The 14,381-nt window shown below is 44.6% G+C and overlaps 1 protein-coding gene and 2 long non-coding RNA genes across 5 annotated transcripts; 2 read left to right on the top strand and 1 right to left on the bottom strand.

Annotated features, from left to right (window-relative positions):
• Nucleotides 1-839: 839 nt before the first annotated feature.
• On the bottom strand, nucleotides 840-3,975 carry hwa (huluwa). 3 transcript variants are annotated; one of them, XM_076979588.1, is made up of 4 exons: nucleotides 3,944-3,975; nucleotides 2,724-3,229; nucleotides 2,234-2,393; nucleotides 840-1,926 (listed from the first exon to the last, which is right to left on the bottom strand). In XM_076979588.1, the coding sequence occupies exons 1-4, from the start codon at nucleotides 3,948-3,950 to the stop codon at nucleotides 1,760-1,762; spliced, it is 840 nt and encodes a 279-aa protein (XP_076835703.1). In that variant the 5' UTR covers nucleotides 3,951-3,975; the 3' UTR covers nucleotides 840-1,759. The 3 variants fall into 3 exon arrangements, with proteins under 3 accessions (XP_076835703.1, XP_076835702.1, XP_076835701.1); XM_076979587.1 differs by lacking the exon at nucleotides 3,944-3,975 and adding an exon at nucleotides 3,587-3,931 and having other exon boundaries at nucleotides 2,724-3,343; XM_076979586.1 differs by lacking the exon at nucleotides 3,944-3,975 and having other exon boundaries at nucleotides 2,724-3,550.
• Nucleotides 2,784-5,663, top strand: LOC143481556 (uncharacterized). The gene is made up of 4 exons (XR_013122037.1): nucleotides 2,784-3,327; nucleotides 3,877-4,031; nucleotides 4,614-4,776; nucleotides 5,039-5,663. It is a non-coding gene; the product is annotated as an uncharacterized LOC143481556 (long non-coding RNA).
• Nucleotides 5,664-5,793: 130 nt separating this feature from the next.
• On the top strand, nucleotides 5,794-14,124 carry LOC143481988 (uncharacterized). Its single transcript, XR_013122118.1, has 4 exons — nucleotides 5,794-5,922; nucleotides 6,651-6,837; nucleotides 7,107-7,172; nucleotides 13,104-14,124. It is a non-coding gene; the product is annotated as an uncharacterized LOC143481988 (long non-coding RNA).
• Nucleotides 14,125-14,381: the final 257 nt, after the last annotated feature.

The following is a 14,381-nucleotide window of genomic DNA, read 5'->3' as shown; positions in this document are numbered from 1 at the left end:
GAACATATTGTGGACTGATGAAAGTAAAATTGTTCTTTTTGGGTCTAAGGGCTGTAGACAGTTTGTCAGATGACCCCCAAACTGAGTTAAAGCCACAGTACACTCTGAAGACAGTGAAGCATGGTGGGGCAAACATGATATGGGCATTTTTCTCTTACTATGGAGCTGGGCCTATTTACCGCACACCAGGGATCATGGACCAGTTTGCATATATCAGAATACTTGAACAGGTCATGTTGCCTTACACTAAAGAGGAAATGCCCTTGAAATGGAGACAAGGACCCTAAACACACCAGTAAATGAGCCAAATCTTGTTTCCATTTCAACAAATTTAAGGTTATGGAGTGGACAGCCCAATCCCTGGGCCTTAAGCCAATAGAAAACTTGTGGGATGACATCAAAGATTCCATTTCGGAGGCAAAACCAAGAAATGCAAATGAATTGTAGCATATAGTCAAAGCATCCTGGGCTGAAACACCAGTTGACAGGTGCCAGAAGGTGGTTGACTCTATGCAACACAGATATGAAGTTCTAAAAACTGGTTATTCAACTAAATATTAGGTTAGTCATTCACAGGAATGCTAAATCATAAAAAGGAATACATATTGAGTTTGTAAAGACAAATGCAGACACTGCTTTTTTTTTTTTGAACAGCCCAATGTTCATTTTTTGTTATTTTCTGTAAAGTAGTTACAAATTATTTACATTTCTCTTTATGTTTTGATTTGGAAAACAGCATGCAATGTTCCCAATGCATGGAAATAAAAACTATAGATTATGTGCCTAACTCCTGTTTTTAAACACAACTGTATATAAGAACCAACACACTAGCCATGCCTGTTGAGTAGGCGTGAGTGCTTTATGTACAGTGTTCAAAGGAGCGCAACCATAGTGCTGGTTAAGGCCAAGATTCTGTGGGACCTCCAGATACAGACACAGAGCAAGATGTGGTGAAGCAACCACACACTGATCAATGATGAAATACAGAAAACAGCACTCATGAAAGAATCCACACTGGTGGAACATTCAAAGGATGAAATTAACTCAGATTTTCACCTTTCCAGAACTATGGACCAAAATATTTTTAATTATTCATTGTTTATTATGAATCAAATTCATATAAAAGTAATATCTAGATCATAAAAAGCATTTATCGTACAGTGTAGTCTCTCAATGCTTTCTCTAAAACACACACAGACTCGTAAAAAAGCCCTTGCATGTGGTTCTGGAATTTGTATGTGAAATTATTCTTGGACCATTACTGCAGCTGGAGATGTTACAAAGATTATTTTTTTATACAGTTCTCATCAATAGGAAAGTGATGTCAAGTTAATTTTTATATAACAAAAATTATTGATCAGACAAAATTAGCACCTCAGTGTAGAAACATTTGAAAAAAAAAATCCCACAATTAAAGTGTCCTGTGAGTACAATCAACGTGAAGAGTGACAATATCTGAACAGATGAGTGATTGTTTCAAACATAATGCCATAAACAAAAACAAATGGTAAAACGTACTGGAATGAAAGCAACTGAACTGTGCCAGTGACTCAATACATGCCCCTCAAAATGTGTCAACGGTGAGTGCGTAGTGATGTAGTTCAAACTTTGAGATGTGCTCTACCAACAAAATCCATGTCTGCTTAAATCAAGTTCTAAAGTTCTAGGACAAAAACTGCATAGCTGTTAAATGGCCTGGCGTTCTAGAACTATGGAGCCTTCTAGAAAGGGGTCCTCAGTCTGGATATAGGAGTGCTGTTTATACCCAGTACTGTTTGGTTGTGATGGAGGGTACGTGGTGTCTGGGTTTGGGAAGATGGTTCTGTGTGACGTAACTCGGGTCGTAATAATCCCACTCCAGAGCCGACGTCCATGTCGCCCCCGGGAATCCGTCACTGTCCGCAGACAGGATACGCAAAGATACACCTGAATAAATGTCCCCAAATATTCAAACACTGTATTCACTTGCACCACAAACTCAAATGCAATTCAAAATGAGGATGAAGGAGAAGAGACCGACAGGTTTCCTGCTGCCGTTGCTTAGATCGAAGTATCCAAACATCCACCTACATCCTTAACCCACCATGACACTGATGAACTACCAGAGTTCAGGTTGATCATGTTTAAGTGTCTTTACTTAGGCTATGCCACCAGATGGCCATTTTAAAAGACTAAACTTTAAAAACCTCCTGAGCCCTCCGGGGTTAGGTCACAGTTTTGCGTGTACACACACCTGCACTGGCACCGAAATCGCTGTCCAGGCCGGGCCCAGCAGACGTGGCCAAGCAGGACTCGTGCGGGATGCTGCTGACCTCCACGTGGACCTTGTCCAACGAGACCAGATCCAGCTCCATGGTGCTGCTGCGCCTTATCATCCTCACGGGAATCGAATCCTGCGCGCGCACACACATACACACACACACATACACACACACACACACAGTGCAAAAAAGACCCCCAACACTGGTGATGTACCATTATACAGGTCAATTCTAGCCCTTCTCGTGGCGAGTTTGAGTTTAACACACAGCCCAAGTCTTGAGGTAAACTGCAGTGCCAGTGGAGACCAGGTCTTGATTTACTCTGGGTTTGGGAAACAGGCCAATGTTCTGAATTTACTTCACAAGACCAATTAACTGCATTAATGTGCATGTTAAAATATGTACTACTTCTAACACTTCTAATACATTATATTACTTTTCAGTCATCAGGTAAGGCCTTACCCCATTTGGACTCACTAGCTGCGCCGGTGAGTTCGGCGGCACAATGTTGGCGCGCTCTGTTTCCGAACTGGACTGCAAAATAACCGGTGCACTTCTTCTCCAGGAGCGCGAGTTGCGCGGCGGGTCAGCACGGCCCGTAGAACCGCTGGCCCCCATTACCACGCTCGGGACGCGAAGCGAGCCCGAACCCGCGTAGGTGGCCCCGTCCGGTCGCACTAACCTGCCGCGTTGTCCCGCCGTCCTCCACTCCGCCGAGGAGGTGAGGGACGACGTGATGGGCGGCGCAAGCACCGGTTCCGAGACGGACACATAGTTCGTTTTCCTAGTTGGACCGAACGAGGGGTCGTCTGGAAAACGGGTGGTTCTCTGACGAGAGGACAGCAGCGAGTGTAAGAGGACGTTCTCGGAGCTGCGGTGCGCTCGTTTCCTCCTAGTGAAGTGGAGTATTTTGTACCCCAATAAGATGCAGTTGAGCAGCAGCAACAGAACCACGCAGGGAATGAGGACTAGAATAAGGATGGCCAAATTAGACACCGGGAGACCCTGGTGCAGCTCTGACGAGGGTACAGCCGTCTCCAGCTGAGACATTTCATCACAGAGTAAGGTGAAATAAAACGAGTCTGGTGATAAAACAGTAAAATACGAATTATAACTTTAAAACAACACTGATACAGTCGGCTTTTTAAAGACGGGTGTGTTGAATTCACACCAATTCCGACCAAGTCACTGGAGCGGTTCTGGTCTGCGTTTTCTGTGGTGTTGCTGACTGCGAGTGTAACAAGGCATAGCTTATTCTGACTTAAAACGGAATTCCTGGTAAAGCAAATAAGTTAATAAATATCGCAGAAAAGTTGAAAACGTACCTCATATCGAGTCCATCTGTCCTATTAAACCGTTCGGTTACGGAACGATTTTTCTAAATCCTTAAATTATGACAGATTTTTACACTAACCGACTGAAAGTACACGTAATATATGCACCTGAGGTAAACCTCATGCCTGGTCTAAAATCATCTGTTTGCCAGGTTTGTTTTACGTTGAACACTATACTGCTTTTAAGCACGGGGGGTTTCTTTTGATTATTATCATTTAAGTCATACACATTATGCAAATGTTTCGTTTTCGACTAAAGTTTGTTTTCATATGTTTCTTAGGTTTTAGAAGACAGTAACATCAAACATCGTTGATTCACAAGATGGCGCCAAACTCAAACAAACTCACCAGTCATCGAAATGCCTTGACAGAGTATCAACGGACACACTAGAGAGCACTTGTGGTTAAACCCCACAAACATGTCCCGAAATCAGACGTATGTGACTTATTATACACTCTAGGTAAAAGTATAAATAATAGTAATAAATAATGATAATACATTGTATTTATATAGCATTTTTCAAATACCCAAAGACAGTAATCAACACAAATAACATCGATAGATGTACAGTACAGAACAGATTTAGCAAACATTTACAAACAATATGAATATAAATGTGGATTCGTTTCCAATGTCCCTACTGGAATATTGGTTATATGTAGTTATAGGCCTACTTGTAATGAATCAACTGCATATTATGAAGGAATTAACAATTCTATGTAGTTAATTGGCAAATATGCAGAAATATCTAATCATAACCATGTGCACTGGCTTTTGTCATTTATGGTATGCTTGTGGCTGAGGATGCATGCACTTCAGTACCACAAAGAACATGTTAAAGTGTCTAAATCTCTTCTGCCTTGGTGGGAGTTGTCTCTGAAGTTTTAGACCTAACCAGTATACAGTTTGGTGGGCGTTGTCTCTGAAGCCCTGCAAGCAAGGATGTCCACTCTGTAGCCCCATTTGTGCATTTAACCTGAAGCTAACAACAAAGCTCCATATTTTGTGTTACTAAAGACAAAGAGACAGAAGAAAAGAGAGAGAGAGCTCACGAGGAAGAAAGAGATGAAAAGCAGACGCAGCATCGCCCACCTGAGACGCTACTTGCCTATATGAGATGGCTTGTTTGATCAAAGGGACAATGTTTTTTTAATGACTAAACAAAATTTATAAAGAACAGGTGAGAAAATATGAGACACCTCCACCAGTATAACAAAGCACAACCTTGTGTTCTCATATCTTTGAGATTACTAATTTATGGAATGGATGGTTATATTAAAATGTTATTTGAATCCTTCCCAAAACCAAAAATAGCGAAACATTTGAGTTCTACTAAAAGGACAGCACCTGCTTTATCAGATGTATTTCACAAAAATGTTATGTTGATGAGATGCGTCATTGAGGTATGCCAGTATTGACAACAGACGGATCTGTTTTGACAGATATTTGACCAGCATTTAGGACCAGCTGTGCTGTTTATCAGAACTGCATCGAGCCGCTGTGGGAGATCACATCCGCAGGACTGGGGCTTGGAAAGCCGACCGCGACACGAGGACGCCACTTCCTCTGACTGCACTGTTTGTCCTTGCGGGACAGGCGTGTCGGGTCTCGCGCTTCTCGAGGTGCTGTTGGCTCTGCGTCCGTCACAGTCTCCGTCATCTCTGCCTTCCCCACAGGACTCCAAGGCACTGACATTTGGTGACGACGGCTGTGGCACCAAATGGCAGGTTGCTGCTCGGCTCTCCGTGTGCACTGTCTAAAACACGTAGATGAGAGGCAGGCACACTGGAGGTGGGGGTCAGTAAATACCGCAACCTGTCTAGTGTGGGGCACTATTTGCCGTTCTCATTTTTCTTTTGGGCCTACAGAAGCATGATGTACTGTCTGGACACAGGCATGCTGGACGTTCTGCGGAAGGTTCCCCCATCTGTCTGTGCTTTGTACTGTTTGTACTGTTTGTCACAAACTTCTGTTTGCCAGCATGGCCTTTGCACATGAAGACCAAATGCAGTCCAACAAGCTGCAACTTGCTTGATGCACAAGCAGCACGTGCTCTCGCGCTGCACGTCCTCGCACTGCACGCTCACCCGCTGTCCAGATCCCTAATGAGCAAGCCAAAGGCGACAGTGGTGAGGAAAAACTCCCTATGGTGGAGGGGATTAGGAAGAAACCTCGGGAGGACCAAGACTCAAAAGGGAACCCATCCTCCATTGGCACAGCCCGCTAGCGGAAGTCTGTACTCATAGTTCAAAAATAGTTCTATAGTTATAGTTCTAATTCCAGGCCGAGTCGTCACAGTGCCTTCAACACCGATGGTGAGCCTCAGGTAAGAGTTGCGTCCTCTTGCGGCAATGGTGCATCCAACTATGGGATAGGCACATCTACTGACAAGCCAGACCATGACGTAGGTGCTTGTATGGATTTATCTTTGGTAGAAGCATGTAACCAAGATATAAAATACAGGTTGAGTATGTGAACATCAATTTAAACATACATCAATTTGGACATACATAGCTCACGTGCCAGTGATTAGCATGTGGCTCCGGCAGGCTTATCTATAGCAGCGTAACTAAAGGGAGGGGCCTGAGTGTGACCACAGTCTTGACGGCTCACTGAGTCATTGCTTTCCCCCCAAATCATTGTCACAACTAGAGTGAATGCATGACATGGCTGGATGACAGCTTCAACATCTCAGATTAGCAAAAGACTTTATGACGGGTACCCCCGAGCTCCACACCTTCATATGTACTGCAGGGACCGACAGTGTAGTTAGAGGGAGGCCCTTATGTAGCAAACGGCCTGCCATACACAGCATTCTGTGCATATGATCCTCTATATTATTCTGGTTGAAAGCATAGGCGTATCCTAAATGATGTACAAATATCAATGTTAAAACAGATCTGTTGCTAACATTGACATACATTGTATCTTCAAGAAAACAACATCTTAAAATTAAATGTACATAGATTTTTAAATTAAGACATAACACAGTTGCTGCAGATTTGTTGACTGCACATCCCTGAAGTGAATCTCCTGTTCCCCCACATGCCAAAGGGGCTCTATTGGATACAGGTCTGGTGACCTTGGAGGCCAACCTGGGTTAAGTGAAATCATTGTCAAGTTCAAGATACCAGTTTGAAAGTAGCTTTTCACCTGGTGCGTTGTCCTGCTGGATGTCGTCATCAGAAGGTGGATATGTTGTGCTCATAAATGGATGGACACGGTCAGCAGCGATACTCAGGTAGGCTGTGGCATTTAAAGAGTAATAAATTGGTGTTAAGGGATCCGAAGTGTGGCAAGAAAATATCCACCATCACTTAACCACCTGCGGCCTGGACCACTGATACAAGGCAGGATGGATCCGTGCGTTCATGTTGTTTACACCAAATTCTGACCCTACCGTCTGAATGCCGCAGCAGAAATCAATACTAATCAGATCAGTCAATGTTGTACTAATCTTCTGTTGTCCAATTTTGATGAGCCTGTATGATCTCACTACCATGTTCTCAGCTGTGAGGAGTGACACCTGGCGTGGTCTTCATCTGCTTCAAGGAGATGGTCTTCTGCCTGCCTCAGGTGAGACTCGGGTTATTTGAGTTACTGTTGCCTTTGTATAAGCTTGAACCTGTCTTCTCTCTTCTGAGAAGTAATAAGGCATTTTCATCCAGAGACTACTAGATATGTTTCAATCTTTTTTGGACCATTCTCTGTAAGTCCTAGAGATGGTTGGCTGTCAAATCTCAGTAGGCCTGCAGTTTATGAAACACTCAGACTAGCCCCTCTAGCACCAACAACCATGCCATGTTCATACTCACTTAAGATCACCCGTTCCCCATTCTCATGCTAGGGTAGAATGTCACCAGGTTGTATCGATCATGTCTGTATGCCTAAATGCACTGAATTGTTGCCATCTGCTTGTTGCTAAGTGATTGGCTGGCTAGGTATTTGAGTTAATGATCTGGTGCAAATATCAATGTGTGTGTGTGTGTGTGTGTGTGTGTGTGTGTGTGTGTGTGTGTGTGTGTGTGTGTGTGTGTGTGTATGCGCGCAGCATCTCACAGAATATAATACCAAGTACAATATTGTGAATATTTGTGGAAAATATTTCTCAGCTTTTATTTACATTTGAAAAAAAGTGGCATTTCCAAAATTATTCATACCCTTATACCCTTATTGCAAACTGTCACTGTATAGGGGAAAATCCAAATTTCAATACCATTTCAAATAGTCCAAGCTGTTCTATAACATCCTAATGACCCAGATTCATTGGGAACAGCTGTTTTAATCAACAGGTAAAAAATAGCAGCTCTCTGCAGTTGGTGTTGTGTATTCTCTTTGTCTCTTACCAGGTTATATTTTGTATATTTTGGTGAATCGTTTTGAGACATACTGCCTCATTTAGACATACTGCTCATCCGTGATAAAATCGCTTACTTATCACTAGTTAGTCGCTGCTTATATCACGGGTAAAGAGCTAAATGCTCTTGAAATGGAGCTGGTTAGCTGGGTATTTAGACAGTAACCAAGGCTTAAAGCCCCTGATAAAAAATCCCATTTAACACAAATTAGGTTCTATCTAAATATCTAGCTAGTGTCACGTTGAGGACCCCGGCCCCTCCCTTTTGGGCGTGTGTTTACGTAGTCTACGTGCATCGTCTGCGTCTGTGGATATTCCGTGGTGATGGCTATGTCATGTGATAATCCGTCTCACCTGTGAATCGTCTCGTAATCACATGGGGTTAACGTGTTTTTCCTTTGCAGCGCGATGGGCTGTCAGGGCCACTGTAAACCACAAATCTATGGATGTACACTTATTCAGTTCCTGCTGTCTTTTCATGTAATCCTGGAGAGACTTGATTTTGAGATCAGGGTTCTGTGGGGGCCATATCCATTGCTTTACTCTGAAGATAGATCTTAATGACACTGGATGTATTGTTTTGGGGTCATTGGCTTCAAATTTATTCTGCAGGAGGACCATCCGGCACATCCATGATGGTACTGCATAATGGATATTTATCTGCCTGTATTTCTCAGTATTGAGTATATCCTTCAGTTATAGGTTATACAGTATAACCTTCAACCCCATTTGCTGAAATGCAGACCCCGACTTGCTTGTAGACACTCATTATTGTGCCACTCTCCAGCCATTCGACAAACAAACTGCCTTCTGTTACAGTCAAATATTGCAAACATTGACTCATCATTCCAGGGCACCTGCTGCCATGTTTCTGCACCCTAGTTCCTATGTTCTTGTACATAGTTGAGTCGCTTGGCATTGTTTCCACGTCGCAGGGTAGGAGATTTGGCTGCAGTTCTCCCATGAAGACCACTTCTGGCCAAGCTTCACTGAACAGTAGATGTAGACAGTACACAGCAGGCATACCTGGGTCCCACTGGTTTCTGGCAGTTCTGATCTGAAGTCCCTGTTGGACATCTTCTGATTTCGAAGGGGAACCATGATGTGTCTTTCATCTGCTGCACTACGTTTCCTTCATCACTGCATCCAGGGTCATCAACGTAGCCCGTTTCTTTGGTCGTTTTCAAAGGAACTTGTATAGCACATCACGAAACCACAGTCTGCTTTGAAATTGCTGCCTGGGAGATGTTGCTGGTGCAGTATATCAGATAGATAGATAGATAGATAGATAGATAGATAGATAGATAGATAGATAGATAGATAGATAGATAGATAGATAGATAGATAGATAGATAGATAGATAGATAGATAGATAGATAGATAGATAGATAGATAGATCGATCGATCGATCGATCGATCCATCCCTCCCTCCCTCCCTCCCTCCCTCCCCCCCCCCCCCCTCCCTTCCTTTGGGAGATTTCCCTCAGGGAAATTAAGATTCCAGCAGCATGACAGTAATAGAACAGTGATAAAAATAGAGATTAAAAAGAGATAGTGATAACAGAGATTAAGCTATTACTAATAATAATAAATAAAAACACAGAATAAAAAATAAACAATACTAAAAAACAATAGGATATAAAAACAATAGAATATAAAGAGCCAAAGATGTATTGCACATGCTTATTGCACTATTTAAAATGTTATTGCACTGGATATGTTGTAATGAGCCTTAAGGTTATTGTGCGTAGTCCGGTTAGTGTTTGATTGATCAGTCCATTTTCCTGTGCCCCCTCCTCCCCTGCAAAGAGGAGTTGTACAATCCGATGGCATGAAGGACAAAGGAGTTTTTGTACCTGTTGGTCCTGCACTTTGGAAGGAGCAGTCGGTCACTAAACAGACTCCTCTGGTTACTGATGACAGTGTTCAGAGGATGACTGGCATCGTCCATGATGCCCAGCAGTTTGTCCAGGGTCCTCTTCTCTGCCAGTCACCAGAGTGTCCAGCTTCATGCCGACCACCGAGCCAGCCCGTCTGATGAGTTTGTTCAGCCTGGATGTGTGCTTCTTGGATATGCTGCTCCCCCAGCACACCACAGTGTAGAATAGGACACTGGCAACCACAAACTGATAAAACATCCACAGGAGTTTCCTGCAGATGCCAAACGATTGCAGCCTCCTCAGGAAGTACAGCCTGCTCTGTCCCTTCCTGTACAGGTGGTCGATGTTACAGGACCAGTCCAGCTTGTTGTCCAGCCACAGCCCGAGGTACTTGTATGAGTCCACAGTCTCCACCTCAACACCCTCTATTAGAACTGGTTGTGACTTTGGTCTGGACTTCCCAAAGTCAATGACCAGCTCCTTGGTCTTTGAGGAGTTGAGCTGCTGTGGCACCAGACAGTGAAGTCCCTCACCAGGCTCCTGTACTCCTCCTCTTGGTCATCCCTGATACACCCCACTATAGCTGTGTCATCAGCAAACCTCTGAATATGACACAACTCCGAGTTGTAGCAGAAGTCCGCAGTGTACAGGGTGAAAAGAAGAGGGGCCAGCACCGTGCCCTGTGGAGCTCCAATACTACTGGTCACAGTGTCAGACGTGATGTCCTTCAGCCTGACGTACTGTGGCCTGTCAGTTAAGTAGCTGTAGATCCATGTGACCAGGCAGGGGTCCACTCGCATCATGTTTAGTTTATCCTGAAGCATAAGGGGCTGAATGGTGTTGAAGGCACTCGAGAAGTCCAAGAAGAGGATCCTCACAGTGCCTTTTCCCTTATCCAGGTGTGAGTGGGCTCGGTGTAAAAGGTAGAGGATGGCATCTTCTACACCAACACCTGCCCGGTACGCAAACTGCAGACAGTCCTGGGCATGTTGCACCTGTGGTCCGAGGAGACTGAGGAAGAGCCTCTCAAAGGTCTTCATGAGGTGTGATGTGAGTGCCACTGGTCGAAAGTCGTTCAGCTCACTGGTCCGGTTCTTTTTGGGCACAGGAACAATACACAAAGTCTTCCAGAGAGTAGGCACTCTCCCCAGTTGTAGGCTGAGGTTGAAGAGCCGTTGGAGTGGTTCACCCAGTTCCGCAGCGCAGGTCCTTAGTAGACGTGGACACACCTTGTCCGGGCCTGCTGCTTTACTGGAGTGGAGTTTCCTCAGTTGTCCCCTCACCTGGTCTGCAGTGATGTGTGGGGGGCTCTGTGATGAGATGGAGGAGGAGGAGGAGGAGGCTGCTGCAGTAAATGGTGAAAGGTGTGTTGAGGGAAGAGGGAGATATGGCTGGAGTCAGGGAGAGGGTGGAGGAGACATGGACTGGTTGAACCGGTTGAAGAAGTTATTCATCTCGTTAGCCTTCTCAACAGTCCCTCCTATGGCTCTGGTCTTTGTGTTGTGGCCAGTGATGGTCTTAACACCTTTCCAGACCTCCCTCATGTTGTTCTCTTCAAGCTTAAGCTCCACCTTTCTCCTGTAGCTGTCCTTGGCTTCCCTCACACAGCGTTTCACCTCCTGCTGAGCTGCTTTCATCGCCCCCCTGTCCAAGCTCCGGAATGCGGCCTTCTTCCTGTTGAGGACAGCTTTGAATTCCTGCGTTACCCATGGCTTGTTATTAGGGTAACACCGTACAGTCTTCATGGGGGAAACCACGTCTGCACAGAAGTTAAGATAGTCCGTCAGACAGTGTGTCATCCCCTCTATGTCCTCACAGTGTGGGCTAAGCAGCACATCCCAGTCCGTGGTGTCGAAGCAGTCTCTGAGGGCATCTTCCATTCCAGGAGACCACCTCCTGATGGTGTTGGTTGTAACAGGCTGCCTTTGAACCAGGGGTGTGTACTCTGGCTGTAGGTAGACTAGATTGAACCAGGGGTGTGTACTCTGGCTGTAGGTAGACTAGATTGAACCAGGGGTGTGTACTCTGCCTGTAGGTAGACTAGATTGAACCAGGGGTGTGTACTCTGGCTGTAGGTAGACTAGATTGAACCAGGGGTGTGTACTCTGGCTGTAGGTAGACTAGATTGAACCAGGGGTGTGTACTCTGGCTGTAGGTGGACTAGGTTGAACCAGGGGTGTGTACTCTGGCTGTAGGTGGACTAGGTTGAACCAGGGGTGTGTACTCTGGCTGTAGGTAGACTAGATTGAACCAGGGGTGTGTACTCTGGCTGTAGGTAGACTAGGTTGAACCAGGGGTGTGTACTCTGGCTGTAGGTAGACTAGATTGAACCAGGGGTGTGTACTCTGGCTGTAGGTGGACTAGGTTGAACCAGGGGTGTGTACTCTGGCTGTAGGTAGACTAGGTTGAACCAGGGGTGTGTACTCTGGCTGTAGGTAGACTAGGTTGAACCAGGGGTGTGTACTCTGGCTGTAGGTAGACTAGATTGAACCAGGGGTGTGTACTCTGGCTGTAGGTAGACTAGATTGTGGTCAGACTTGCCTAGTGGGGGGAGGGGAGTGGCTGTGTATGCATCCCTGATAGTAGCATACAGTAAATCAATGGTCCTGTTTTTCCTTGTTGTACAATCGACGACCTGGTAAAAGGCAGCTAGGGTAGAATCCAAAGTGGCATGATTAAAGTCACCAGAGATGATCACAAACGCCTCAGGATGCTGTGTTTGCAGCCTTGCTGTGACCAAATGGATCTTCTCACATGCCTTGGCTGCATCTGCGGTCGGAGGAATGTACACGATCACGGTAATCACGTGACTGAACTCCCTCGGTAGGTAGTATGGCCGCATGCTAACCGCTAGCAACTCCAAGTCCGAGCAACAAAAGACCGTCTTTACAGTGATGTGTCCAGGGTTACACCAGCGGTTGTTGACATAATGTTGACATATCTGTGCCTTGTCTTGATCTGTGACATGAACCTTCCACACCCTCACCTTTGTAGCTCAGTTAGGCTGTTCCTCGCCCCGATTCAAACCTCCTACACAGCTGTTTTGATTTTGGTTAATGATTGTGTTACAAACTGCACATGAAAATGATCATTATTACCAGTTTGGTATAATTGGTAAGTTAAACACTGGACTGTAATTCTACAAAACCCCTGAGTTTGTGCAGGTGCATCTAGATGAACTGATGCTGTTTTGAAGACAGAGTGGTCACACCAGGTATTGATTTGATGTAGATTTATATTTCCTTCATTGAAGGCATTCTTACTTTGCAGCACCCTGTAACATTGAGAGGGACGAGACAGGCACGGATCCAGAAGCCGAGAGCGGGTGTTATTGAATTGTGGACAGATAGCGGCCACAGGTGAAGGAGCACTTGTGCAGATTCGGCGTAGCCAAAGCACGACACTGTTAACAGAATGGGGAGCAGTGAAAGAGCAGGCAGAGCGGTCCAGAGTGGAGCTAGGAGAGTCCATGAGAAGACCAGGGACCAGGTAGGGTGTGAGGACTCAGGAGGAAACAGAGGTCAGACACAGCAGAACAATCCGGAGTGTAACACACTTAGTGGACCACATATGTAGGTAATAGTTCACAACGAGGAATTGAATCCTCTGCTCTTATAGGCCTGGTAATACCTCACAACGAGGAAGTGAATCCTTAGTATTCTGGAGATTGGGAACATGTGTTGAAGAAAGTAGTGTGTCTGTGTGGAGCTGTATCTATGGAAGGGGTTAGGTTCCTGACACATACAGACCCAAACACACATATACATACAACTGTGCATTAGAAATGAAATATATGCGAGATCTGGAAAATATGGTTGTGCTTTGTTCTGCTTCAGGTGGTAGGTGGAGCTCTAAGGTGTTTTGAGGAAACTTTTCTTTTACTAGAACCTAATGACTGTTTGTTTTTCCCCTCAAACTGATCTGTAGCTCACAGATCTGACTATAGATTACAGACCTGATTTATACCTCGTAGACTGTATCTGTAGACCATAGACCTGATCTATATAGTACAGATCTATAGTACGGATCTTTAGGTCATAGGCTGTATCTGTATGTCTTGAACCTCATCTGTAGATTGCAGACCTGATCTATACCTCACAGACTGGATCTGTAGCTCAAAACCCTTTCAGGGAAAATGAAGTTCCTTGGCAATTTGTGACTTTATAGAAGACATGTTGCTCAGACAATAAAAATAATGTGTGTCCTCTCTGTGTGAATTAACATATCACAAATGACATCTAAATTCATAAATAAATAAAAAAACATACATTTTCAACATCAATGATGCACTTGATGATGATGATTCCTTCATTTACCCACCAATCATAGTGACTGGTGAATTCATTGTATACTGAATTTACCTTTAATGTTCTTAATTAGATTGATCAGTTCTGGCAAAAGATGATTTATCTTATTGCTTATATTTCACTCTTTGATGTTCCCCTTAGTGAACACAAGTGATGCTAATTTCTACACATAATTTCTGTACTTTGTTTCTGTTGGTTTGTTCTTTCACACTGGAATGTGAGCATACACCCAGTGGTGGCA

The sequence above is a fragment of the Brachyhypopomus gauderio genome, chromosome 18 (assembly GCF_052324685.1).
Source record: "Brachyhypopomus gauderio isolate BG-103 chromosome 18, BGAUD_0.2, whole genome shotgun sequence".
NCBI lineage: Eukaryota > Metazoa > Chordata > Actinopteri > Gymnotiformes > Hypopomidae > Brachyhypopomus > Brachyhypopomus gauderio.
Note: the sequence above shows the minus strand (reverse complement) of the source record. Positions and strands in the feature narration are given on the sequence as shown.

What these genes read in the sequence shown, in the direction of transcription:
- hwa (XM_076979587.1), bottom strand. Translation starts at nt 3,311, where the DNA reads ATGTCTCAGCTGGAGACGGCTGTACCCTCGTCAGAGCTGCACCAGGGT. An exon ending in AGCTAGTGAGTCCAAATGGG is followed by an intron (nt 2,394 to 2,723) that starts GTAAGGCCTTAC and finishes GTGCGCGCGCAG; the next exon opens with GATTCGATTCCCGTGAGGAT. An exon ending in CGATTTCGGTGCCAGTGCAG is followed by an intron (nt 1,927 to 2,233) that starts GTGTGTGTACAC and finishes ACATTTATTCAG; the next exon opens with GTGTATCTTTGCGTATCCTG.